Genomic DNA, 27,984 nt, shown 5'->3' with positions numbered 1-27,984 from the left:
TTAAAAATAGTACCGAAAAGACTGAAAAAAAAGCTCTTGTATCATCAACAATTTTAATAGACATCACAACAACCATTTGGATCGAGTACACGTTTTAATTTCCTATACTTACATAAGAATTTTGTACACTCACATCAATACAAAACTTTCTAAGTTGTATAAAAATGACCAACTTACGAATTGGCGATCAGTCAGATAACGACTCCGTCGTTCGGGGAGACAACATTTATTTAACACAGAATTATTTAAAACTAAGTAGCTCTACTTCATAGAGAAATTAACCAATAGAGTTGTAGGTAACAAGGGAGATAACCCTTATGACACTTAACAATATGATGCAGAATTTTATAGCAGCTATAAAATTCTGCATCATATTGGTGATTGTCTATTACATGGAACCAGCTTAAGATTTTCACTATTTATATTTAGTAGGTATTTCCTTTATCCCCTACATGGAACAAAGCTATTTGGTCATTAGTTTTTTTCATTTCATTAGTCTGTTGTAATGTCCAACTGTTGGGCAAAGGCCTCTCACTTGGATTTCCAACTCGCCGTATCTGTACTTAAATAGGTACTTATTACAATTGTGAAATATTAATTTTTATTTCATAAAAAAAATAGTTTTATTTACTATCTATGCCACGCAATATCTTAACATTTGCTGTTGATATCACTCTTATTACCTATATGATTGCCCAACGCTCAAGCACTACTGGACTGTCCAAACAGTATGCAGCCATCGCCGCAGCAATATGTCAATTTATTTCAAACTCCACTCCATTGGTTAATAGCTCTAACTTTGTTCTACTTCTTAATCTATTAGCTGTTCAGCCAGTATTAAATTAACCAGAAGTCGTTAAATCTTCAAATACCATTTCATTCATGTCATTTCGCCTTACACTCGTAAGAGATCTAGTATGACCATATAGATCGATCAAATATGCTTTAACAGTTAGGCCATATGCGAGTTTCTGTTGTGAATATTTCCATCTTTTCCCCTCATGTCCGTATAATTATATTAATAACTTCATTTTCGACGTCTACCACACAAATTACATGTTTCTAGTCTAAGTTAGAAATATTGGACGAAAGATTTCAGAAACGACATTAAGTACATAAACCTGTTCAAATTTAGTCAACCTAATCAATGCATACTACTATTCCCGTCATGTAATTTATCACAGAGGGCAAAAACAACGTTTATTTGGACAGGATACATGATAATTGAAAGAAATTATAAAAATAATGTACCTGCATGTAGGTAAATACCGGTACACATAAGCTAAGATAAAGTATAAATATTTTAAACTAAGGTAAGTTATCAATTAATACGTAAAATCATATAAAAATAAGATAAATCAATACGTTATGTGTTTTATTTTTGACGAGTATTTGCGAAGTCGTTGTTTGGTAGAGATATTATTTCAATTGACTAATGTGAACGACGACCTATAAAATACTATGTAACTACCTACTTCTTCAAGATCCTACTTTCCAAATCCAGATGTTCGTGCATCAACCTTATCATTTCAGGCTAATTCAACATAGCACATAATCTATACATATAAAATGCTTTGTCCTGAATGACTGACTGACGGATCAACGCACAGCCTAAACCGCAGATCGTAGGCATCCGATAAGAAAGGATTTTCCAAAATCCTACCCCTAAGGGGGTGAAAAAGGGGGGCAAGGTTTGTATGGGTTTGTATTGGTACAATCTACTTCAAATTTTGCATAAACATTCATTAACAAAACTGATGGAAGATGTGTTTAGAATTTTATTGAAATTTATCCCCTAACGCGGTTAAAAGGGGGTAGAATAGAAAGTAATTTTGGGGGTGATTTGCTTCGAAGTTGATCAATACTCCTTAGTGCTTTTGATTTAAAGAAATTACAACTTATTTTGACACATGTTTGAAAACTCAATCAGATTTTATTCAAAAAAGGTTGAACTCACATAAAAGCTTGGAGCAAGCAAATACTCTTTAAAATTGGAATGTCTCCAAAATCACCTTACTATACGTTGTACCGGATTTGAAGGTTTCTAAGCTTTAGAGAAGTTAAATGCATTTTTAAGATATGGCCTCATATAGGGCCGTAGAGTTCGAAATTTGAAATAGTAAGGACTAGAACATTTTGATTATAAAGAGGTAAAGTTTGTAAGGTTGTAGGGGGAAATCTCTGGATCTACTGAACCGATTTAGATGAAATTCGGTAGGTACATAGATAGATTGAGTCCCGGAGAAGAATGTAGAATAGTTCACCTCTGGTCTGCCGTGTGACGGATCCGTCACGGGCCCCATTCTAATCTAATGTGTACCTAAGAATTTCCTAAGAACTCAAATTTCTTCTTCTTTCTTCTTTCTTTTTGAATACCTACGGCTTACCAAAGGTCCCGAAAAATTGCAAAAGTCCTGCGGGGAACAAAATCTTCGCGGGCGGAGCCGCGGGCAACAGCTAGTTTAATATGTACATAAGAACATACTTATAAACGTCAAATAAAATTCAACATATTAATATTCACTCCTATCTATACTCAAAAATGTTATCACATTTTTTACCATTTTATTCATTTGAATCTAAAATTCCTACTCAAGAAAAAGGGGACGTGAAAAATAACTCGGATAAATGTTTCACTCGTACCGCTCGTACGGCGTTGAGATTTATCAAGATTACTTAGTTATAAGGTAATTTAATTTATTTAGGTATGTTAATGTTAGTATTATTTTAATAATTATGAAAGTTATAAGGTTTGATATTTACGAAATTCGCTTTATCAGTCTTTTATAATATATTTAACAATAAGTTATCTATAGGAAAACAAAATTAAACAGTATAGTAAGTAAACAGTAGGCCAGGATGCGTAAGCCGGGGGCAAGTTCGAGCGTTACGAAATAGCTAAAAGTGACTACAGCATCTAAACGCTAACACGACTACAGCGCGGCTTCGGCGCCAACCAACATGCAACAGTCATAAACAGTCCCAACCACACTTCACTATACAATAGTGAATACTACAGAAAACTGCCTTCGCTTATGAGGACATATCGAAAAACGTGTAAATAATACAAGTTAATAAAAGCTTAGGTAAACTAAACATTGTATAACACTTAGAAAATATATCAACAAGGGTCGTCCGTTGTGGGCGCGGAAGCATCGGCGGTTGTCTCGGAGTTCCGAGACGGAGGTCGTTCTCATTGGGCGGGCGGGGGTTCGGCGTCTTCGATGGTGATGGTAGTATCGGGGGTGGAGGTTTCGGGGTCAGGGGGGTCAGGGTCGGTGGGCGACAGCGGGCAGGGCGTGATGAGGAGCCGCGGCGACGGCGGAGGCGACGCCTGCGCCGGTAGTGGGGCGCTGCTTGCACGCGCATCTTGATCCACCGATAAATGTATGTCTCCAACTTTTTTGCTCGTTTCTTCCGCATTGATTCTGAAACAACTCATTATAATTAATATTAAGTATGAAGAATACGTACTTGATCAATCGATTCTCAGGATGATTTACGGATTTTTCCCGGTTCTGAATAGCGCAAAAGCTTTCCTAAGGTATTGTTTGCCCGAAAGTTATATAATTTCATTTTCCCGAAGTTCATATGGCCGAAACTTCATTTGCCCGAATGTTTCGTTTACCAGAAAATTTATTTCATATATTCTTATTTTCCCGAAAATTAGATGCTTTAATGATACGAATGCAGTACGTATTGTTTTCCATATTATTAAGTGCAATAATATTATTTAATAGAATATTCAAACGCCATACTGAATAGTGTTTATTCTGATTATGATTGATTAAAATTGCTTTTTTCTATTACTAATCTATCTATTATCTTTATTATCCGGGCTGCTATAAAAAAAACTATCTAACATCGAAGGCTAAGGTGGGAGCTTCGCTGAACCTAACCTATCCGAGTCGCTTCTGCTACAAACCGTCTTGTTCGCTCGCTTAGCTCACTCGCACAAATCAAATGTCGCAATTCTAACCTATCCTAACCTATGTGGGTAAAATTTACCTAATTGAAAGGCTTGTTTGACGTATGGGATTTATCAGTATATAGTGTCGATACTCACTATTTACATGGGTGGCAAATGACATGATGGCATGTGATACTTATAGCTTACAATGATTATGAAAAATGTAATTATTGAAATTAATATTATGGGAAACAAAGATTCTGTAATTTGATTAATATGGTAAACAATGAGTAGTGCAAATTAATTTATAAGAAACAATATTATGACGGTTGAATATTATAGCACATGAAATTCGGGCAAGTAAAGGTATACCCTTCGCTAATTGCTGCCCAACCCCAGATATGGATTTCAACTTAAGTTCAGTGTACTTGAAATAGGTATAGTTTGTTAACACTAAAGTTTTTATAATGTTAAAAAATCATTGTGTTTCTGCGACTGTGATGTGACTGGTTAAAAGGCCGGTACTGCCATAGTCTTACAATAGGTTCTTCTAAGTATAATTATTTAAAATTTCAGGGAATAAAAAACAAAATAAAAAAACCGTCCAAGATCATGTCGGACACGCCCAAGATAGGGTTCCGAAGCAATGAAGAAAAAAATCAAGTAATATTATATATGTGCGTTATAAAACAATTAAAACACTTATAGTAGGGGAGCCCACGAGGGGACTTCGGGATTTACTAAAGCGCGACAGATTAATATACAGGGGGATACCTTGTACCCGGTTAAGTCCTTCCACCAACTATGAGCCCCATATACATGGCCGCTCGTCAAAGATAAAGGATCAGATTAGTAAAAAAAAATTCATCATCTGAAATTCCCGAGCGCGTCAGATTAAGGTAGGATGAGTTAGTTACATACTAAAACGTGTATATTCTACTAATCTGACAATTTGAGAGTGACGTAAAGAAGGGGTAGGGCTAGAAAGTTGTAAAAAAAACGTCATCTCGACATTCTCGAGCGTGGCTAAATTTTTTATTATTTTGAAGGGAATAATTCAAGAATTACGAAAAATATATAATCTGACGGTTTCCACAAGCCGAAATAACAAACATCCATCGATAAAGTTTATTGCGTGCAGCTACGTGATGCCTATATTCCCCTCTCCGCGTTTCTATTCCTCTCATACATAGACATAACATAGAGTTCTATGAAATATTTAAATAAGATCTGTTTTTGTACCTATGTTTGACAAATAAATTTATCATTATCATTATCATTATTATCTCTCACTCTTTCTCTATCTATTACTCTCTCACTCCGTCCACACTCTGGTTTCTGTTGCCATGACCAGGGCTTGTTAACGTTACCAAATTCACACTATAAGTAACGTTAAATAACGGTAAAAATCAAAAAAATACCTAGTACCGGTAAAAATATATAACGTTAATTGGTAACTTAACATTATGGTAACGTTACCTAATTAACGTTATTTTTACCGGTAATTTTACTATTAATTTACTAATAATTGAGAAAAAATACTCAAAAAAAAATATTTTTTATAATTATTTTCTTATAAATACAGTATTGTACCTAAAAAAAGATACAATTTTTTATTTGCATGCTATTTCCTGAGCTTTTCAATAAATTAAGTTCAATGATTTAAAAAAATAAAAAAAAATAATTGTCAGATTAGACGAATCCCTCCAGATAATCGTCAGATTATGAGACAGCACGTCTAGGGCATGAAGATGAACCATATATATCTTAATCTGACGCACTCGAGTATTTCAAAATGGCGAATTTTTTATGCACATTCTAATAATGGCCACGAATTAGCGTCACATCCAAATCGTCAGATTATTATATAAGAGCCTTTTTTTAGGATCTCTCAACATCCCCTTAGAAAATCTGACGCGCTCGATTATTTTTTTTTTTTTCATTTTCAACCCTTACGTGCGACCACCCCCATCATGGAAACAATCAGATGAACATACGTACATTTTTAAAAATACGTAGGACATGGATGATATCAATATCTGACGCACTCGAGTATGTCCATGCAACAGTTTTTTTTTACATTTTTGAAAACCTATAACAACTCCTCCCACCGATGAAAAGGTATATATTATATGACATTTTTTTCTTTTTATAATCTAAGCTTCGCAATCCAATAGGTCTCTATGACGCTCGAGTAAATCCCGATTTAGTATCGTGGGCTCCCCTACTATTACTACAGTCTTAAAATCTATTTCCACAAAAAGAGCGTATCTTCACGTACTTTTGTTGAGAAGCGCAGTTTTTCGACAATAACTCAAAAACGGCATATCCGATCATGTTGAAACCAATTTTCGTTGAAAGTATTTATTAAGCGTTACCTTTCCATATTTTTTGCATATTTTTTGGACAAACGGTTTACAAGATAGATGCGGGGGGAGACACAATTTTTGCTACTTTGGGAGCGATTATTTCCGGAAATCTTCACTTAATCAAAAAAGTTTTTGAGAAACCTTACTATGCGCCACACGTTGATGCAAGTTAAAAAAAACTTTTTTTCAATTTCTGTTACGTGTATGGAGTGCCCCCCCCCTTTAAATATTTTTTTTTGTAATTTAACTACAAAACTAAATAGCGGCTTTGACAAGACATCTGTACTCCAAATTTCATTGATATACATCTTGTAGTTTTCGAGTAAAATGCCTGTGACATACAGACGGACAAACAGACAGACAGATAGACAGACAGACAGACAGACTTGACGAAATGGTTACGTTTTTGCTATTTTGGCTCCGGCTAGCTAACCTTAAAAAGTGCTAGCTCGGTACAACATACATCAATGATACATCAAATTTAACATTATCTACCACCAAAAAAACAAACGACAGACGAGAAAAATAAATGTCATTAAGATAATATAAAGTATAATAAAACCGGCCAAGAGCGTGTCGGACACGCCCGAAATAGAGTTCCATTACGAAAAAATTAAGTAATATTTTTCTAAGGATTTCGTATTTTATACGGAATCTTCCAAGTTTATGTATATTTATACCTTAGGCTGCTATTTACTCTTAAACTACTAATAATTCTCAAGCAAACTTAGCCGTAATAGTTGTCCTTGAAAGTTTGATACACTTATACCATCCTGAATTTTTTCAAATTTTTCCACCTACCGGTTTAGATTTTAGAGGGGGGGGGCTCGATTTTAATGAAAAATTGCACTTTAAAGTTGAATATTTCGCAAACACATCACTCAATCGAAAAATCGTCTTAGCCTTTAAAAGAACTATCCAACGATACCCCACACTATAGGAGTGGATGAAAAAAAATAAAATTTCAACCCTTTATGATTCTTAATTACCTCCCAACATTTTATTTTATTTTTAATTGTACCATTTTGTCGGCATAGTTTACATATATATCTGTGCAAAATTACAGCTTTCTAGCATTGATAGTTCCTGAGCAAAGCCGCAGATGGACAGACAGACAGACACAGACAGACAGACAGACAGACATGGCGAAACTATAAGGGTTCCGTTTTTGCCATTTTGGCTCCGGAACCCTAATAAGTACTTGGTTGTTTTCTAGCATACAAAATTCTAAGAACTTTTAATTTCACCCATTGTAATATCGTAACTTATCGCAATACTGTTTGAATTTACTCACTTTGATACTGGATCTTCGGCCCCGTCGACATTAAGAGTACTTCCTCCAGGCGTTGCTGTAAAATAATGAATGTGACGTATTGAAAGTACAACCAACAAGACATTATTTATAAAGAGTAACTAAGTAGGTATTGTGACTGGTATCAACACACATTGCCACCAGTGGTTAAAGATTGTAACAGCAGTAGTGAAGTAGTACTAAGTAGTAGCAGTAGTAGTACAAGTAGTGGTTGTTTGTACTAGCTATAGTCTAGTATAATGTACAGACGGTGCAGGGTGTTGTCAAAAGTTGTCTGCGCGCAGCGTCACGCCCGCACAGCGCACTCCGACTTCGTAGTAAAATATATAGTACAGCAGCAGGGCTACTACCGTCCCTCTCGCTCTCATATTAAATAGTATAAGTGTCAGAGGGACCGCACGACACGAACTTCGAATTTCGTAGTAGCCCATCAGATTTAGAACATAGTGTTGGTTGGTTGCTTTTTTAGAAAAATATGGCTCTGTCCGTTGGAGGACAATTTTGCCAGTGTCTAGTAGGTTTTGCCGTTATACGGTAAAAAAAATCTATAAATGAAATATGAGAGGTAATCGTGGATGAACGATGACCTAGAACATAGTGTATTTCCATCGGAAAAAGTCGGATCAAAATCGGAATACGACGGGCACCCGAAGTGTCAATCAATTATTGTTTTAAATGAGTGAAATTTTCATGTCCACTAAAATGGAACTTAATTATTTGGTGTCAAATGTCAAAACGGCTGCACGATAGTAGGTGTACCTATTGAAGCTAGTTGAGCACGATAAACACGAACTTTCCGATAAAATATGATGGAAAACCATTATTGTGTACATCTGTTGGTTGACTATTATCGAAAAATTGGCACAGTAGTAGTGATTAAGATCAGGAAGTCAAACAGCTGGCCGAAGACCGTGCGGAGTGGCGATTACTCAACCTATAAGAGCACAGCTCTTAAATTTAAGAAGAAGAAGTAGTGATTATATGTCGTACAAGTAGTAGCTGTCGTATAATATACTGACGGTGCAGTGTGTCGTCGCGCAGCCGCTGCTGGCGCGCCAGCGGGCGGCGGCGCGTGTTGTCGCGCACGCGCAGCGTCACGCCCGCGCACGCGCCGCTCGCGTGCAGGTCCAGCGCCAGCGACGACTGCGACCCGCACTCCGACTCCGCTGCGCTCGCGCTGTGATACTAATTATCGTTAACACGAAAGGGTTTCACACAAACAATACGTATTTAAAAAATGGAAATGTTAACATACCTAGGTACCTATGTATTTCTTTTCGTTTCCTTCGTGCGCTACTTTTGCGCTCACGAGTTTTAAGTTTTTTTTTTCTTTTACTCGGCTGTGTGGCAAACGAGCAAGTGGGTCTCCTGATGGTAATAGATCACCACCGCCCATAAACATCTGCAACACCAGAGGTATTGCAGATGCGTTGCCAACCTAGAGGCCTGAGATGGGATAGGGATACCTCAAGTGCCAGTAATTTCACCGGCTGTCTTACTCTCCACGCCGAAGCAGTGCTTGTGCTTCACGGCAGTATTAGCGAGCAAGATGGTGGAAGATGGGATGGATGGGTGATGGATGGTGGTTTTCATAAAATTCATGAATTTTAGTAATACTTAATAGGGTCTTTAATTATCTAAGTTAATAAGGGGCATGTATTACTTTGACCCTACCAAAAAGTACGTATCCGAAAATACGCACTACTTACTTATCATGTTTTTAAACCTTTTACAAAAAATAAATATTAATTACTAGTTGTTGTCCGCAACTTCGATTTGAAAAATCCGATTACCGCTATCCCACGCGAACTATGCAATTTTTCGGGATAAAAAGTATCCTATGTGTTAATCCAGGTTATAAACTATCTGTTTGCCAACTTTCATCCAAATCTGTCGATCAATCATAACAACATGATTGAATAACAAATTTCGAATATTTGAATACTCGTATTCTCACAAAATTTCTCAAATAATTTAAGCAGGATATGATAGGTTCTATTTTATTACCTCATTTATTTACTCTAAAAAGTCTTGTAACTCCTAAACTAAAACTCGTGAAACCAAAGGCATATCTCTTACTACCTGGCGTACTATTCTTGGGCAATCGCCTCTCCTTTCTCTTTCAACAAATTCATGTAAATAACCCGTAGGCAAGGGTCTCTCAAGTGCTAATTAGAAACATTTGGCATGCATCTGAAACTTCATATTTGTAATAACTTTTAATTATCGAATTTATTATCATCATGCTACCGTCATACATAACCATAACATCTAAGATTCTGTTAGGGGTACTTACCGATGAAATTGCTACATTTATTTTGGATCACACCATGCTATAAACTATAAACAAATAAGCGTTAAAGTTATTTTATAATAGGCTTCTAAGTGAAAGCTATAGCAACAGGACACATGGAAGATAGTGCATTGCAACGTACCGTTTACCACCGATGAAGCACTTTTCCAAACACAAATTTAAATTTACTTTAAAAATATCTCTAACGGTGCTAGGTTTTACTTCTTATGTTTTTGAGTTCTACATACATTGTTTGATTTACTCTACTTCGTTTTGTATGTTATGGACCTAGTGATTAATAAGGGCATTATAAATAATAACAAGCTACACCGGGCAGTGATAATTATTATCTTAACTTCATTATTTATCATTTTCATATTCTACATGATCGTTGGGCAATTTGATTACAACTGATTTTTGGCCAACTAAGTCTGATTCAATCAACTGCGGTTCAACTGCGACAGAATTGAATTCAACCATTATAGATAACTTACTAGGTTAGCTGGAAGAGACCCCTTTTTAGTATTTTTATTTTATGTGCAATAAAGAGTACATACGTACTTTACAGATTTTGCTAGATATTTAATTATATAGGTAAATGCATCTATAAAACGAAAATTTTTTTATGTCGAAATTAGAAATAATAGTAATGAAGCACATATTTTTATTACTCTGCCCAATAGGTGATAGACATTATGTATAATGAACTAAAAGAATTTCCTTGCTCACCCGCGACCTTACGATATTATGCAAAATATGCGTGTTCATGCAGTTCCTCCACCTCCACACTGTAAGAATACACACAAATCACACAAACCCATCTATCACCACCACCACTCTACACTGACGCGTTTCGAACTCAACCAGAGCTCATCTTCAGAGTGACACAACCGTACACCATGCTATCAGTTGTTAGACTAACGAACTTGTAACGAACCACAACCACCGTTTTAATTTGTCACTGTAACTCCCCAAGTACCAACATATGTTTTATGAAACAAAACAAAACTACCCACAAATTATTAATACATTTTTTAACCGTCCTTCAAAACTACCTAACTACCTTGATTTTTACGATAGCTATATCGTAAGGTCGTGGGTGAGCAAGGAAATTCTTTTAGTTCATTGATATGGACCTCCGCAAAGTAACGCCTGATTCAATAAATTATTATGTATAATGCCCGGGCAATTTAGTGATTTCAATAGTTATTAACAAATTGCCATTTCATCTTGGTCATTATTCATACATAATGCCCGGAATTATGAAAAAATCGGCCTAGAGCGTGTCGGACACGCCCAGAACAGGGTTCCGTAGCAATTACGAAAAAATCAAGTAATATTTTTCTAAGGATTTCGTATTGTGTACGGAATCTTCCAAGTTTAGGTATGTTTTATACCTTAGGCTGCTATTTACTCTTGAACTATTAATAATTCTCAAGCAATCTTAGCCGCTATAGTTTTCCTTGTAAATTTGATATGTACTACCATTCTCCATATTTTCAAATTTTTCCACCCAACAGTTTAGATTTCAGAGGGGGGACGCTCGATTTTAATGAAAATTTGCGCTTTAAAGTTGAATATTCGCAAACAGATCACTGAATAGAAAAATCGTCTTAGCAACCCCCCAATGGTTAAATTAATTAAAAGACCTATCCAATGATATCCCATACTAAAGGGTTAAGTACTAGAGAAAAAAAACACCCCCACTTCACATCTTTGGGAGGTACGCAAAAAAATTTTGCTACTGTCGACGTGACTGATATTGTATATTCATGCGAAATTACAGCTTTCAAACGGTCTCTGAGCTTAGCGGGGACAGACAGACAGACAGACAGACAGACATGGCGAAGACTACGGAACCCTAAAAATGTCAGTTTTATCACTTGGTCCACAACATATACAAATTAATTTACTTGAGCGCATTTTAGTTCAAGGCATCGTTAACGTTCATCGATCACGCTTTGAAGTTACGCTACAGTGAGGGCTCCGATGAGCAATCCGCGGCGGACGTTTTCTAAAGATTGTAAAAGAGGCTTTGATGCTGGTTCTGTTTGTGTATACTGCATCATCGGTGTAAACGTTCAAGCTTTCCCGTGTTATAATTCAGACGCTATATAGCTTGAGCTCTGGGACAGTTACACGGCTATAGTCCCTAGGTATAGGTAAGTTTAAAAAAAAATGTGGCTCTATGCATTGGGAGACAATTTTGACAATGTCGAATAAATGACTCGGCGGTTGCTCGCTAAAAACCCCAGAAAATATAATTAATAGGTGATGATCGATGTTAGTGCACAATGATAAGGTACATTTTCAATCCCTCATATATATCATATGCTACCACAATAGTTGTTATTATGTAATGTGTTGAAATCTTTTGTATTTTTGTTGCAGATGGTGGTTGTTATCTCACCTAAAACTTGCAGCATTACCTCGACATTGGCAGAATCATCAAAAAGCTGATGGGGCCACCTTTTCCCAAATCTGACTTGAAGTGAATCCCCCCATATAATTTCGCAGTTTTTCTTCCCCCTATTTAATAAAACTTATAAGTGCTACTACAATTCTACATAATTGTCACTTTTTTGTATGAGAAACTTAACAATTATTTAAACTTTTATTAAATAGGGGCAGAAAGGTGTCAAAGGGCTCAAACTATGTTGCCTGAATTAGTACCTGACGGCAGAATGCGGGGGCTCGTCCACGGAGAGTGCGTAGCGGCGCAGCGGGCGGCGCAGCGCGGTCACGGGCACGGCGCGCGCGCCGCCGCCGCGCAGGTCGGGCGCCGAGCCGAACCGCGCGCGCGACCGCGAGCCGCCTCTGCCACACACACTACCCTACTATGATGGGCTTTAATGCTCTAGGACGGGATGACGCGGACTGGGAAGCAACAGAACTGGGGCAGTGGGCATCATGAGGGGCTGTTAGCTTTACTTGGCTGTTTATAAATTACGTGGCTATTCTTTGTCATTCTTGGTTATTTCGTAGAAGTATGGATTTCATTGCTAAGCGGATTGATTTAGGTATTTAGGTACAGCCCACGGCAAATATACGCATGAAGCTCAAAATTATTTTTCACAGACTGTTTTAAATTATTCTTTTGACAAAGACTGACGATCTTCGATTTTTCAGCCACTGTCTAGCCGTTATCGGTAGGTTGTTAAACATTGAATGATTTTGAATGAAAATTAAAGATTGACGCAACTACTGGATAAGAACCAGTTACAACGCCATCTTCTAAAAAAAAACGCAATTCTCAATTCTCGCTTGCTAATATTACGGAATCTAATTTACAAAAATTACATGATCCCACGTAGTTCATCCATAGCCTTTTAACTAATGGTAAATCGAAATACCCGCCGCTCAAACTACAGACGTACTTAGTGGAATGCGGAGGGCGGTGTCGGAAGACCGGCGCGAGCGGAAGTGAGTGCGGCAGCGGCAGGACATGCGGTAGTCTGTAGACGCCGAGCTGGTCAAGCCGGGCGGGCGCGCAGGGCCCGCGGCGCGGCACCGGCCGCGGCAGCGCCTGCGGCCGCGCTGGCGGCACCTGGCATTCAAATTGATCCGTTTTCCGTTATCGAACGACCTGTTTCACTGCATATATCCGTGTGTGTCCGTTGGGAGGGGAGGGCTATCATTTCCCAAAATCGTTATTTCCTAGTAGTAAAATTTTCATTCGCATTTTTTCCCAAATGCTTTTTTTCCCAATATGCTTTTTTACTGAAGCTTATTTTCACAGTAGCGTTTTTTCCCAATCAGAGTCGACACAGAAACGTAGGTTGGGTTTAGGTTACGTTAAGTTTCCATTGGCCCGAAGGGCCAAAACTACACAGAACTAGGAGCTCCGCGGTCGACACTGATTTGTAAAAAACGCTACTATGAAAATAAGCTTTAGTAAAGAAACATATTGGGAAAAAGAGAGAATGGAAATTTTACTACTAGGAAATAACGAATTTGTCAAAAATATCGCCATACTCCGTTTGGATCGTGCTGTTCTAACATTAGTAAATAAGAAAGCTCATCTCATAGGGTAATTGTCACCATTCATCGAAAATTCCAAAACAATTCCAATATAAAACACTGCATTTTAATTCTCGAACTGCCTATTGGAATAGACAAAATAATTTCCCTTTATTGAGTGCAGAGTGCCTCGATAAGGTGCGTCTCATACAAATAAAATAAATAAATGCACATTGTAACACCAATACCTATGGTTGAAGCTTTTAATGCCACTCCTTTCTCTCTCATTCATCTTATTACCAATTAAAAAACTACATGTCAATCATCTACAGCAGGGTTTCTCAAACTTATGGCTCCACGTACCCCTGTTAAAGTTTCTAGACGACAGTGAACCCCTACCCCTCCCCCCCCCAAAGATAGTAATAAAATTGGCTGTTGGAGAAACTAAGTTTATTTTTATTTCAATCATCATCATAATATAATGTATATTATTGATTTCAATAAAAGGTAACAAATATAGGTAAGAATCATCTTGCCAACGAAAATACAAACTGAAACAACAACAAACAAATAAGTAACAAATTTGGAGTTGAAATAAAAAATACAAAAAGACTCCAAAAACCAATTTTAATCATCTTGCCAGTCTTGCAGCCACCATCACGTAAACCTTGTCGCGAACCCCCTACCGTCGAATAGCGAACCCCTAGGGGTTCGCGTACCCCACTTTGTGAAACCCTGATCTACAGCGCCGGCCCTGCAGGGCTACTACGAAACTCGAAGTTCGTGTCGTGCGGTCCCTCTGACACTTATACTATTTAATACGAGAGCGAGAGGGACGGTACGATACGAACTTCGAGTTTCTGGTTTCGTAGTAGCCCTTCTCGGGTAGATCAAGAGCAGCGATCGCTCTAGGCGCCAAATGGCAAAGGACGCCACTTTCCTGTTGCCGGTGCAAAAATAATAATATGGCGCCTTTGACAGGCGCGGAAGTGGTGTAGACTATCTCGCTCTACTTTAATCAAAGGCTAGTGCCGACGCTGACATATATTAATCAAATCACGTAAGTACTTATAACAAGTTTTGGTTATTGTTCACTAGCTCTACCTATACCTATATCTATTTACTTACGCATAACATTACTTATCTAGTTTTAGTAGGTAATTGGTAAGTACCAAGGGCAGTACCTTCGCGGCACTGTCGCGAGCTTCAAACGTCATTACGCACGCTGCAACCACTATGAAACCTGTAACGAATAAATCAGAAGTGAAGTTTATACCGGAAAGGCCCTATTACTTTTCAAACTAAACAACATTAGTTAAACGACTTTAAAAATAATTCAGTGTAGATTTTTCCTTTTTAGGGTTCCGTACTTCGAAAGAAAAAAACGGAATCCTTATAGGATCACTTTGTTGTCCGTCCGTCTGTCCGTCTGTCAAGACCCTTTTTCTCAGGAATGCGTGGAGGTATCAAGCTGAAATTTATGTCAAATACTCAGGTCTACTGTCCCTTGGAGCTGTGAAAAAATCAAACTTTAAGCCAACGCAATCAAAAGATACAGCTGTTTATGCCGCAAATTTCCGCAAATTTTCGAAACTCTCAAGGGAATCAAAACCTACAGGGTACTTCCCATGAACTCAGAATCTTGAAATTTGGTAATAAGCAACGTCTTATAGAACAGATAAAGAAAAATTGCGAAAACCGTAAATTTTTAGTTACATCATATAATAAATATATATATATATAAAATATTTTATACGACGGCAAACCCTCCTGATGGTAAGAGATCCGCCCATAAACATCTGCAACACCTTGACGCGCCCAACCTAGAGGCCTAAGATTAACGTTAATTTCATCTTACTCTCAATGCAAGCACTGCTGCTTCACGGAAGGATTAGCGAGCAGATGGTGGTAGCAATCCGGGCGGACCTTGCACAAGGTCCTACCACCTGCAAAACATATACAAATTTATACGGAACCCTCGGTGAAAGAGTCCGAATCCGGCGGGAATTACGCAATTTTCTGGAATAAAACCGGCCAAGAGAGTGTCGGACACGCCCAAAATAGGGTTCCGTAGCCAATACGAAAAAATTAAGTACCTAATATTTTTCTAAGGATTTCGTATTTTATACGGAATCTTCCAAGTTTAGGTATATTTTATAAAATAGTGTGGGCTATTGTTGGATAGGTTTTTTAAAACCATTAGGGTTTTGCTAAGACGATTTTTCAATTCATTGATTTTTTTGCGAAATATTCAATTTTAAAGTGCAAATTTTCATTAAAATCGAGCGTCTCCCCCCCCTCTAAAATCTAAACCGGTGGGCGGAAAAATTTGAAAAAATTCAGGATGGTCGTAAGTATATCAAACTTTCAAGGAAAACTATAACGGCTAAGTTTGCTTGAGAATTATCAGTAGTTTGACTCTTAAATAGCAGCCTAAGGTATAAAATATACCTTAACTTGGAAGATTCCGTATAAAATACGAAATCCTCAAAAAATATTACATCATTTTTTCGTAATGGCTATGGAACACTATTTTGGGCGTGACCGACATGCTCTTGGCCGGTTTTTTATATTAATATTTTGTGTGGTATGTGTAACTAGTTGTGAGAAAACTGAGAAAACTTCATAAAAAATAAATATGGTGTGTGTGTTTTACTGTGCAGGACAACATTGTGAGGAAACCTGCACACATCGGCGAAGCACTTCAATGGTGTGTGTAAAGTTCCCAATCCGCACTGGGCCCGCGTAGGAACTACGGCCCAAGCCCTCTCATTGTGAGAGGAGGGCCTGTGCCCAGCAGTGGGACATATATAGGCTGGGTTGATGATGGATGATGATATAAAAAAATCAAATTCTATGAAACAAACATATTAGGTATTATCTTTTCTTGCTTAAAAATTTGTATGGAACCGTACGCGAAAATAACCTTCGCTAACTCGCGCGGCTGCACAGCGCGGGCACCACACCGCCACACGGCGTGCTATTTTCAATCACAGATATAGATAATAGAGCAGAGCCCCGCCTCACGCAACGCTGCTCTACTCTATTAGATGGCACGAAACAAGCACGCTGCGCGGGCACCAAGCCGTGCACCCCTGTGTGTTAGCGGAGGCCCTTTAGACATAGTAAACTTTAGATTCGCACTTGACCGGTTTTCTTTTATGTATTTTTAGTGCTGGTAACCTCCGAATCCCATGACGATGGGGCCGGCGTAGGACAGGTTGTTGAGGTGGAACCCGCGGGCCTCGTCCTTCACCGACACAGTTGCGTTGCCGCGCACCTCCTCGTCCACCGACAGTGTGTCTGCGTAGTACCCTGGAACACAACACCAGTTCATGAATATACAATGGTATTCTCTCGGAAACGTTTTCGAACAAAACAAATAGAGACGGCATCGCATTGCTGACGACATGGTGCTGCTCAGCCCCTCAGTCAGCGCATTAGAATTACTGTTGAACATTTGTGAGACGTATTCTGTGACCCATGGACTCAAGTATAACGCGTCGAAAAGTGAGCTTTGCATATCGAAAATACAAACTGAGACATGGATGCACAGAAAAACCAGAAAAAGAGACCAGCGCTGGGAATTGAACCCAGGTCCTCAGCAATCCGTGCTGCGTGCTATAACCCCTACACCACCGCTGGACAGGAATCTAGACACGAATTTTTCCTATGCATACATATTTCAGGTTGCTTATTTCTACTACGCTACTTATGCAGCAGCACTAGCGACATCTATGTTCCGCTCTCATCGAGAGACGTCACACTCTTTCGGAACCAACCGCTCACCCAGACAAGAGATGTCGCTACTAAGCAATCAAATTATGATTGGTTTTTTGGAGTCTTTTTGTATTTTTTATTTCAACTCCAAATTTGTTACTTTTACGGGTATCCCGTGAAACCATATCGAAAATACAAACTGAAACATGGATGCACAGAAAAACCAGAAAAAGAGACCAGCGCTGGGGAGCGCTGGGGAGCTCTTGCAATTTAAAGCGGGTAACAAGAGTTACACAATGCACCCAGTTACGCTTTGCGGTACTCCTTTAAAAGAGTAGACAAGTTCAAATACCTGGGTCACTGGGTCACGGAGAGTATGTCGGATGTCCAGGACATTGAGAGGGAGCGCCGCGCTCTGTGTGTGCGTTGTAACATGTTGGCCCGTAGATTCGCACGTTGTAGTAATGAAGTTAAGATCACATTGTTTAAAGCTTACTGTCAGACCTTCTACACGTGCGGTCTGTGGGCTAACTTCACGCGGCGAGCATATGTGGGGTGCTGCGTGTCCAATATAACGATGCGTTCAGGAGGTTGTTCGGGCTGCGGCGATACTGCAGCGCTTCGGCAATGTTTGCAGAAGCGCAAACAGATTGCTTTCCGACAATCATGAGGAAAAGAGTTACATCTTTAGCCAATCGGCTTCGCCACAGCTCAAACAGCATCTTGAGCATGCTGGCGCAGCGCTGGGACTCGCCCCTGATGGAGCGAAGGGTGCGTGGCTTCCATGTGCCGATTTTAAAGTACATGTAAATGTTTACTAAAACTTTAATCCGAAAGAAACTTGAAAAATTGACTTTAACCTTAGTATTGATACTAGAGTTCGATTTATTTTAAAAAAGTCCTGAAAGTTAAGAATTCGTAACTTAACATTTGTATTTGACCTAAACTTCTTGATACATACTTAGAAATCCCAAATCTATCGTGGTGTTAAGATTGAACAACTAACCGTGGGAATATTGGAATAAAAGTAGCCTATGTGTTATTTCAACATCCAGCTATCTACATACCAAATTTCTTGACTCTTAAGCCCAGCGTTGTTATTTCCAGATTTTATCCCTATTGCGAATATCGGGAAAAAGTACATGTCAAATTTCGTTGTCTGTAATTTAGGTATCGAAATACAATAATTTAATTTGATCGTAATGAACCATTGATCTATCTCTCGCTTTTTTGGTGTGAAGTGAAAGTGACAGCTAAAGTGAAGTTCAATATTTGGAATTAAAAGCATCCTGTTATTTCAAAAATCAAAAAAAAGCTTTGTCTCACATGAGCCAATGCGATTTTGCTTGACTCATTAACCTGCCCTGAGGTGAATAGTTATTTGTGCAACAAGAGAGCAAAGTTGTTTTTTGTTGCGAGTGTTGATTTTGAATCCCGAGTAAGCGAAGATTCTACAATTGAATCACGAGCGACAGCGAGTGATTCTAGGTTAGAATCCTGAGATCAGCGAGGGATTTAAATACACGAGATGCAAAAAAACTTTGGTCTCGTGTGACACATACAATTTTTCACCTCAGCAGCGAGAACATAATTTAAATGTAACATAAGCACATATACCTACCTGTTTACAAAACAACCACATTTTTTAAATAAATCCGAAATTATCAAATATAATAATTACATTTAAAACCCTTATAAAAAGAAGTACAGTACAATACTAATTCGCATACTCATAACATGCAATTTAACTTCTTGTACTAATGTCATACTTATTTTTTAATACTGCAAAAAGCCTCACCTCGGGATTGAAAAGGTTGTCAACTTAATTTTTTTATATTAAACCTTTAAATATGATTTTATTAAGATTTGATTAATACATTTGTTAAAAAAATTATTAAATAAATATAATTTGTAAGATTTAGATTTCTATTACATAAACATAAATAGATTTTCCGCGGCTTTCGTGCAACGAGGTTGGTTGCATACTTTATTTTATTAAAAGATCGGGAAAATTACATTTTGGAAATATGTCGATATATATTTTTAATACCATACATTTAATTTAAGATTGTAATCAACACATTTGATCCTATCTCTCGCTTTTTTCGTGTTGAAGTGAAAGTGACAGATCAAAGTGAAGTTCAATTATTTGGAATTCAGTGAGTAGACCCAATCCTGTACTCAGCATTTCAAAAAAAAAAAAAAAGTCACTTTGTCTCACGGAGTGAGCAAAATGCGATTTTGCTCACTGATGTCTCATAGCAAAACCTGCCTGTTTGAGGTGCTGAGGTGAAAAAGTAATTATCGTAATGTGGGTTGCGATGAGAAGTGTAAAATGTGTAAATTTAATTTATACAGAGCCACATTTCACTCACGCCCGCCGCTTTAGGTTAGGTAGTCGTGTATAAGTAAATAGCAAATATCGTAACACAGGGCTTAAGGTATCATTCTGATGTTAGCGACTGCGACACGCGATCACGACCGGGTCGCGCGACCCACTGCTTAGTACGAACACGAACTTAGTCAAGCGACGTAGTCACTTGCATCCGCTAATGCTTCTTATTCATACCAACCGGTGGGTGCCTCTATTCGGTCGCAGTCACGTGTCGCGGTCGCAGGTCGCGGTCGCCAGCATCGGAATGCTACACTTATACACAGCACATTAGTAATTAAATGCTCATGTACGTGTGCACCCAATCAACATGCAGACCGGAAACTGCAAGCCGGATGTGTCAGGTCCGGAACGCTGGCGGATGTCCCCCTCACCCGTCCCCCTCGAACGCCGAAGTGCGACAATTCCGGTTGTCTATCTAATTTGCAAACGCGTGGTCGCCGTTAATGGGCTCGCAGAGTACTTGCTAAGTGGGTTTGTGTGTGTCATAATGGAACGGCCGTGAAAGAGGTGAAAATAATTTAATCGTTCATTAGGTAAGCTTTTTAGTTGTTATGCAAACTCAGGACGGAAAGAGCTGCTTGTTACATTTTTTTTCAGACGCATTCCTTCGGATAACAGTAAAAATAAAGCCATTAAGGTATTATAAGCAATCCTATGTACCTACTGTAGGTTTTAAACTGGTACATCACTTGCTATCATCATCATCATCATCAACGGCCTATCTTAGTCCACTGCTGGACGTAAGCCTCTCCAATTGCACACCACTGAGCACGATCTTCGGCTACTCTTATCCAGTTCTTGCTAGCCACCTTTCGAAGATCATCGCTCGACCTAGTCTGAGGGCGTCCCACGACGCCACGTCTGCCGATTCGCGGTCTTCACTCAAGAACTTGCTAATTTGCCTTTATTTATTTTTCATTTGTGGTGCATTATCTTGACGAGTGGCTAAACTGCCGATGCTTAATTCTTGATTGTCTTTTAAAAATAGTAAAGGTTAGGCCACTATTAGTGTCTCAGAGAAGTTAACTTCGTTTGATCTGTTGAAGGATCCCTTAAAAGATAACAAAAATCAAAAATAACCCTATAAGTAATATACGTGTACATATATTTTTTCGATGGTGAAAACCGCATTAAAATTCGTTGCGTAGTTTAAAAGATCTAATACATACCATATTACTTTAGTATCCTCCCCCAAAAGGTGGATCTTAAAATGAACATAGAAAAGACTAGATCATAAACGTTCATGTCAAACCCGGTTTTCGTTGGGAACGATACATTCGAGGTTGTTGACCACTATGTTTACCTTGGAAGGGTACGGCGAGAAGTGACTTTATTTCGTACTAACTAAATAACATAATGGTCTCTCCCGTGGAGGTGTGATGTTGCTCACGTCTCTACGTGTCTCTGAATTCCGAAAGGTATACTCAAGAAGAAAACTGTAGGTACAACTTTAGTACCGTAAACTGGGGTTCCTTTGAATCACGGGGTGACTTTGATAAAAACTTCCATTTTACTTTTAAACACGAATATCTGGTTGGTAATTCCGATAGTTACTCTCATCATTTACTCTGACGCAGTGAATAAGTGTGGTTGGCAATGGCAACGGCACAAATCAAATGTGAAAATATAAGTAATGTTTTTTACTATTTTTAATTCTTGAATAACTGCTAAATTAACAAAGTGGGTAGTGCGATGAAACGTTTACAATGAATATTATCAGGCCAAAAGTTTATTTAGGTATAGCTTTGTATTGTATTATTCGTTAAAGTGAAATTTTATTCTAGATCAAAGTAACCCCAAAACAACAAAAGTGCTTGTAACTTTTGACCCTGTTCACCAATTTTTTTCTTTTTTTTTGGTACAAATGCTGCTGTATAGGGTTACTATCGATTGCCGTTAAAAAAAAAAGGGTACAAAAGTAACCCCACAGACGGTTTAACTTTGATCACCGTGTTATTATTTTTTTCTTCGGTTTTTTCAAAGTTAGAATACCTATCTAAATTTAGAATATAGAAAGACTTATGAATGTTGCTACGCCCTTGTAGGGTCCATGTTTGTACTGGCTAGAAATAAGAACATCTCGTAAATACCTAAGGTTACAATGATTTATTATATAAGAGGGGGAAAACGAGTATGCCCATGCACCCTTTGAGAGACATAGGTTCGCTTTTGAAAGATTCCTAAGTTGTACCGCTCCAGGAATAGTGTCCCCGGAATATGTCCTTATTTTTGAATTGAAAATATGAATATAATGTATCCCCTCTGGGAGCTGATACTTACCTATGACCGCCATGGCTGCGCCCAGCAGCATCAGCAGCAGTCCGGCGGAGAGCGCGCGGCACGCGTGCCACAGGCACTTCGAGCTCATCTTGCCACGGACCACCTGCGAGACAGCCGTTGTTAATACAGTTAATGCTAGCTCCAGTCCGCCAGCACAGCACCGTGCAGCACCAGGCCTCATGGAACCGTGAGCAGGACCACCGGATTCAGTTAGGGCCACTTTATCGTGCCAGGATGGGTGAGATTACACTATTTCATGCAACTGTATCATAACGTAACATACTAAGGGCCATTGAGACGCGATGACATTGATCATTGGTCATTGATGACACGAGGCGAAGCCGAATATCATAATAAATACGCATGAGTGTCTCAATGGCTGACTCTGAATAGTTGCATAGTTGCATATATTACTTTTTTCTATGAGGTCAAACATGGACAATTATTAAATATTGAATACTTACATAACGGAAAATAAATTAATTTTTCGATATTAAAGGTAGCAAATTATCAAATGAGGGCTATCGTTTTTTGTCTTTCTAGATGGCGCTACTGTTGCGTGAGGTTTTCATGTGTGGCTTTCAAAGTCTGTTATTACGGACGTGACCACAAAGTTTAGATTAAAACCATATTTAATACACCTTAAAATCGTACCAGAAAAATATCGAGCAACCACAGTGTTGCGCAGTCCCGTTTTGTTTGAAAAAAAAAAGGGAGGACAAAAGTTCTCGAAAGACAAGCCTGTCTCAAAACACAGACATTCATTGCCTCGTGACGCATAATTGCCATAATTAATTTCAGGTAATGCAAAATATTCACAAAATTATTCTAATGAGGGCTATCGCGTATGAAGTCGCCACTAGAGGCGCTAGTGTAGCGTGAGGTCTCCGAAATGTCAAATCTCATAGTTTTTGGGTGAGCTACGCGGGTTTATTTATAATTAGAATAATTTTGTGAATATTTTGCAATATCTGAAATTAATTATGGCAAATATGCGTTCCGGGGCAATGAATGTCTGAGTTTTGAGACAGGTTTTGTCTTTCGGAAACCTTTGTACTCCCTTTTTTCCGAACAAAACGGGGACTATGGAACACTGTGGCATGCTCGATATTTTTATGGTACGGTTGTAAGGTGTATTAAATATGATTTTAATCTAAACTTAGTTTTCACGCCCGTAATAACAGACTTTGAAAGACATACTTAAAAACCTCACGCAACAGTGCGCCACCTAGTGAGACAAAAACGATAGCCCTCATTATAAATAAACCCATAGCTCACCAAAAACTATGAGATTTGACATTTCGGAGACCTCACGCTACACTAGCGCCTCTAGCGGCGAATTCATACGCGATAGCCCTCATTACTGGTCAGTTCCATTGCCGCCTGTTTTATTTCTGGCGGCGTCAACATTTCTGCATCACTTAATTCACCAAAGTTACACCTTCTCACCGATAAAAAGTCGTTTAAATAGTGATTAACTCTTTTATTTCTTTCAACTTTCAAGAACTCCGTGCAAAAAGCAAAACAAACTCCCGCTATTTTGAAACTTTTTTTTTTCACTTACAACCTTAGAATGGACCCGGAAACTTTAGGTCATACAACCAAATTAAATAATGTTAAAATATTAATTAAACTGTAAAATTCATTTATTGCCCGTTATGTAAGTATTCACTATTTAATAATTGTTTAAGTAAACATATTTTAATTATTCTATAAACTCGATTTAACAATAATAAGTAAATAAAATAGAATGGCTGTTGGCTATTAGATAATATAAATAAATAATAAATAAATGAATATCATGGGACACTTGATACCAATTGACCTAGTCCCAAACTAAGCAAAGCTTGTATGCACTATGACTATGAATACTCGTACTAGGTAACGGATAAACATGCTTATATAGATAAATACATACTTAAATACATATTAAACATACAAGACCCGAGAGAAAACATACGTATTATTCATACAAATATCTGCCTCGGCCGGGAATCGAACCCGGGTTGCTACGAAGCTTCGTAGTCAGGTTCTCTAATCACTTGGCCTTCCGGTCGTCATCGCCGGGTACTTTAGGCACAGAATATATAATAGTACTAACGTACAGAATGGCCACGCTCCGCCCCGCACCGGTTCGAGTTACCCCACCCCTCAAGCGCAGATTGCAGGAAAACCGAACCGCAGGAAAGCAGTCGGGTGCGCAACGCGATGTACCTGTCGGCCGCACGGCACTAAGTTCGGGAGCAATTATTTTGCGAAATGGTAACGGTACCCTACCTACTTCCTTTTTCTAAATAAATAATGATTTCTGGAATTATAATTATACATGAAATAACTACCTACCGAATAATTCGTTTAAGTTTGTAGTCGTATATCTATTGTAATTGAAAATTATAATGCTTAAATACACAGACACACACATTTATAAATAGGTAAGAATAACGCATCGATATATATTTACTAACAAAATATAAGTCAATGGATTATCGATTACATTTATTTGCACTATCTAAGCCATACCTACACATAAGTACCTTTAAATGTCATTGGTAGCACTTATTAAGGTTTTGCGATAGTCAGCCCTATGTATCTTACGCACACATTGACGCGTGTAGAGACATCGTCGTGCCTATGTAGATTCAAGAACGCGTATTTTGTACGGTGTGGCCTAGTGTGCTTTAGGTCACACAACCAAATTAAATAATGTTGAAATATTAATATTAAATAATAGCTGTAAAATTCATTTATTGTCCCTTATGTAAGTATTAATTATTCAATAATTGTTTGTTGTTGTTAGTGAGACTTAATTTCAAAAATTTCATTCAGCTTCAAAATAAACAATTCTGACCTCTAAACAATTCTGAATTAATCAATTGCATCGGCTAATAATGTGATACGTCACAGTTCAATATTAGCATACATACAATGTGTTATGTGACATATATGTAAATGGGGGAAACGCTACGAATAATAATATGGATTGAAAAGTCTGAATAAATATGATTATTATTATTATTATTATTATTCGTAGGGGAAACGTAACGTGTTTTGACAGGCTAAAAAACCGGCCAAGAGCGTGTCGGACACGCCCGAAATAGGGTTCCGTAGCCATTACGAAAAAATTAAGTAATACTTTTCTAAGGATTTCGTATTTTATACGGAATCTTCCATAGTTTAGGCATATTTTATACCTAAGGCTGCTATTTACTCTTAAACTACTAATAATTCTCTAGCAAACTTAACTGTAATAGTTTTCCTTGAAAGTTTGATATACTTACTACCATCCTGATTTTTTTCAATTTTTCCACCCCCGGTTTAGATTTTAGAGGAGTGGGGGGACGCTCGATTTTAATGATATTTTAAATAAATAAATAAATAAATATATCATGGGACACTTGACACCAATTGACCTAGTCCGAAACTAAGCAAAGCTTGTACTATGGATACTAGGCAACGGATAAACATACTTATATAGATAAATACATACTTAAATACATATTAAACATCCAAGACCCGAGAACAAACATTCCTGTTATTCACACAAATATCTGCCCCGGCCGGGATTCGAACCCAGGACCTCAAGCTTCATAGTCAGGTGCTCTAACCACTTAGCCATCCGGTCGTCCAATTTTGCACTTTAAAGTTGAATATTTCGCAAACAAATCACTGAATCGAAAAATCGTCTTGGAAAACCCCTAATGGTTTTAAAAGTCCTACGATCAACGATACCCCACACTATAGGGTTGGATAAGAAAAAAAAAAACACTCCCACTTTACGTCTATGGGAGGTACCCTAAAACAATATTTTTATTTTACCATTTTGTCGGCATAGTCTACATATATATCCGTGCAAAATTGAAGCTTTCTAGCATTGATAGTCCCCGAGCAAAGGCGCGGACGGACGGACAGACAGACAGACAAACAGACAGACAGACATGGCGAAACTATAAGGGTTCCGTTTTTGCCATTTTGGCTCCGGAACCCTAAAAAGCATGTTCATTAGTTGCCACTTATGAAATAGGTGACACAAATGTTTTTTTTTATTTATTTACATGTTACGAGAATCACTTTCTACCAATAATACATAAAATGATATATCGCACGTGACAGAGAGAGAGAGAGAGAGAGAAACATTTATTTACACATATTCGATACACATAAAAATACATTAGATGGAAAGAATAAAAAAAATAAGATCAAATAGTATAAAGTGGGCCCCACTCAGCATAATGTTACGGCAAGCCGCAACGCCAATTTTTACAATGAGTACGAAGAGAATAATGCAATCTAATTTCATGTCATGATACTCATGATATAATGGTCACTTTCTACTTCTTTATTACGTATACTCTTGAAAGCATAGTTATTACGTTAATTCTTATTAATGCAAGCAAAGCGATCGTCTTTCAGAATACCTACGCCTATATTGACAATATCTCCGATCATCATTATGTACCTAATGATGTCAATATTCGACCAATTACCGAAGGGAAAACGATCGCAATTTTCATTCATCCTATAAGCTGATGATAATGTTTTAACGTATTCAGCAGGCTGCGTGCGCAACAAGTTTTAGGACAACTGTTGAGTCGGTGGTTTAATAATGAATGCTACTTCAAATAACTTACTTAACTTAATGAGGTATACATAAAGGGCCCTTTCAACACAAAGTAAACGCAAATTATATTTATATCATTGGTATTAGGTACATTGTGCTAGGTGTACCTACTTAATTATTCAGTAATGTTTACAATATATTTTTAATATAAACTTATACATTTTATGAAATACCCACTACGCCACAGTCGGTCGTTTTAATTCAACTCGGTGATCTGCCTTAAGCGAATAAATTTATATGAAACAAAAAATTATAATGTTATTCTTAACTATTTAGCTAATTAGGTATCTTCTGTATCTCTCACTCAATCGAACAAACCGGTGACTAATCGATTTTATTTTTAATTATGGGACGTTCATTGAAATGCTCACTTCACTTAAATTAAAATGAAAACAAAGGATTCGCGTAACATTTTACATTTGATCATCAAACGACTGCCAACTTCTATTGTTTCACGCAGTAATTCAGTTATAAAATTACAAGTCACATTGGTTTTCTAAGCCTTAACATTTGCAACATTGTCTTTTTGGTACCTAAATCAAAATCACAGTGATATTAAACGTTTCGTGATATCAGCAGTGGTAGAGCTGTTTTTTTACGGGTATGTGTGTGTGGTTAAGGCGTAGCATGTATTTTTATGCTGTTTTTGTGTACCTGGACGTTCCAAGTGGCCCCCGAGGCGGGGTGGGCGCGCCGCAGCGGCCCCGTCACGCTCCGTGCCCGCCGCATGCCGACTGCCGCGCGCGTCGCCCGCTCTGCGCACGCATGCAGCCTCTCAGCTCCAGAGACCTTATTCTCTAATGCATTCGGAATCACGGCCGTTTTCATCACTTCTTTCTGTCACACGGTATGACATGAGGATAAAAAGAGATTGCGAATGCGATCGCGAGGGCTAGGGCATTAGACAATACAGCCACAGCTCTCCGGACCTATTCAACTCGATCTACATAAGCTGGAATGCCATATTTTGTTCTACATTGCACGACACCAGGGAGCTTAAAAGGTCAGTTTCACAAAGGTTTAATTAAAAGTTTGAATTTTTTCGTTAGTTTTCTTTCCCGTGAAAAAAAAAAACTCCATAGTGCTCGCAATGATCCTCATGATCCTCAAGGGAATATGTCTATATG

The 27,984-nt window shown here is 38.1% G+C and overlaps 1 protein-coding gene across 2 annotated transcripts; it reads right to left on the bottom strand.

The window, feature by feature from the left end:
* Positions 1–29: 29 nt before the first annotated feature.
* LOC141430381 (uncharacterized) lies at positions 30–27,626 on the bottom strand. Of its 2 annotated transcripts, XM_074091057.1 has the most exons (9): positions 27,512–27,626; positions 22,240–22,342; positions 17,028–17,159; positions 15,029–15,087; positions 13,262–13,431; positions 12,558–12,713; positions 8,611–8,768; positions 7,574–7,628; positions 30–3,428 (listed from the first exon to the last, which is right to left on the bottom strand). In XM_074091057.1, the coding sequence occupies exons 1-9, from the start codon at positions 27,584–27,586 to the stop codon at positions 3,194–3,196; spliced, it is 1,143 nt and encodes a 380-aa protein (XP_073947158.1). In that variant the 5' UTR covers positions 27,587–27,626; the 3' UTR covers positions 30–3,193. The 2 variants fall into 2 exon arrangements, with proteins under 2 accessions (XP_073947158.1, XP_073947159.1); XM_074091058.1 differs by lacking the exon at positions 12,558–12,713.
* Positions 27,627–27,984: the final 358 nt, after the last annotated feature.

Source organism: Choristoneura fumiferana, chromosome 8, assembly GCF_025370935.1.
Source record: "Choristoneura fumiferana chromosome 8, NRCan_CFum_1, whole genome shotgun sequence".
Taxonomy (NCBI): Eukaryota; Metazoa; Arthropoda; class Insecta; order Lepidoptera; family Tortricidae; genus Choristoneura; species Choristoneura fumiferana.
This window is presented reverse-complemented; position numbering and strand designations above follow the sequence as displayed.

What these genes read in the sequence shown, in the direction of transcription:
- LOC141430381 (XM_074091057.1), bottom strand. Translation starts at nt 27,586, where the DNA reads ATGCGGCGGGCACGGAGCGTGACGGGGCCGCTGCGGCGCGCCCACCCC. An exon ending in CTCGCGACAGTGCCGCGAAG is followed by an intron (nt 13,432 to 15,028) that starts GTACTGCCCTTG and finishes TTTGAATGCCAG; the next exon opens with GTGCCGCCAGCGCGGCCGCA. An exon ending in CGCCCTCCGCATTCCACTAA is followed by an intron (nt 12,714 to 13,261) that starts GTACGTCTGTAG and finishes ATAGTAGGGTAG; the next exon opens with TGTGTGTGGCAGAGGCGGCT.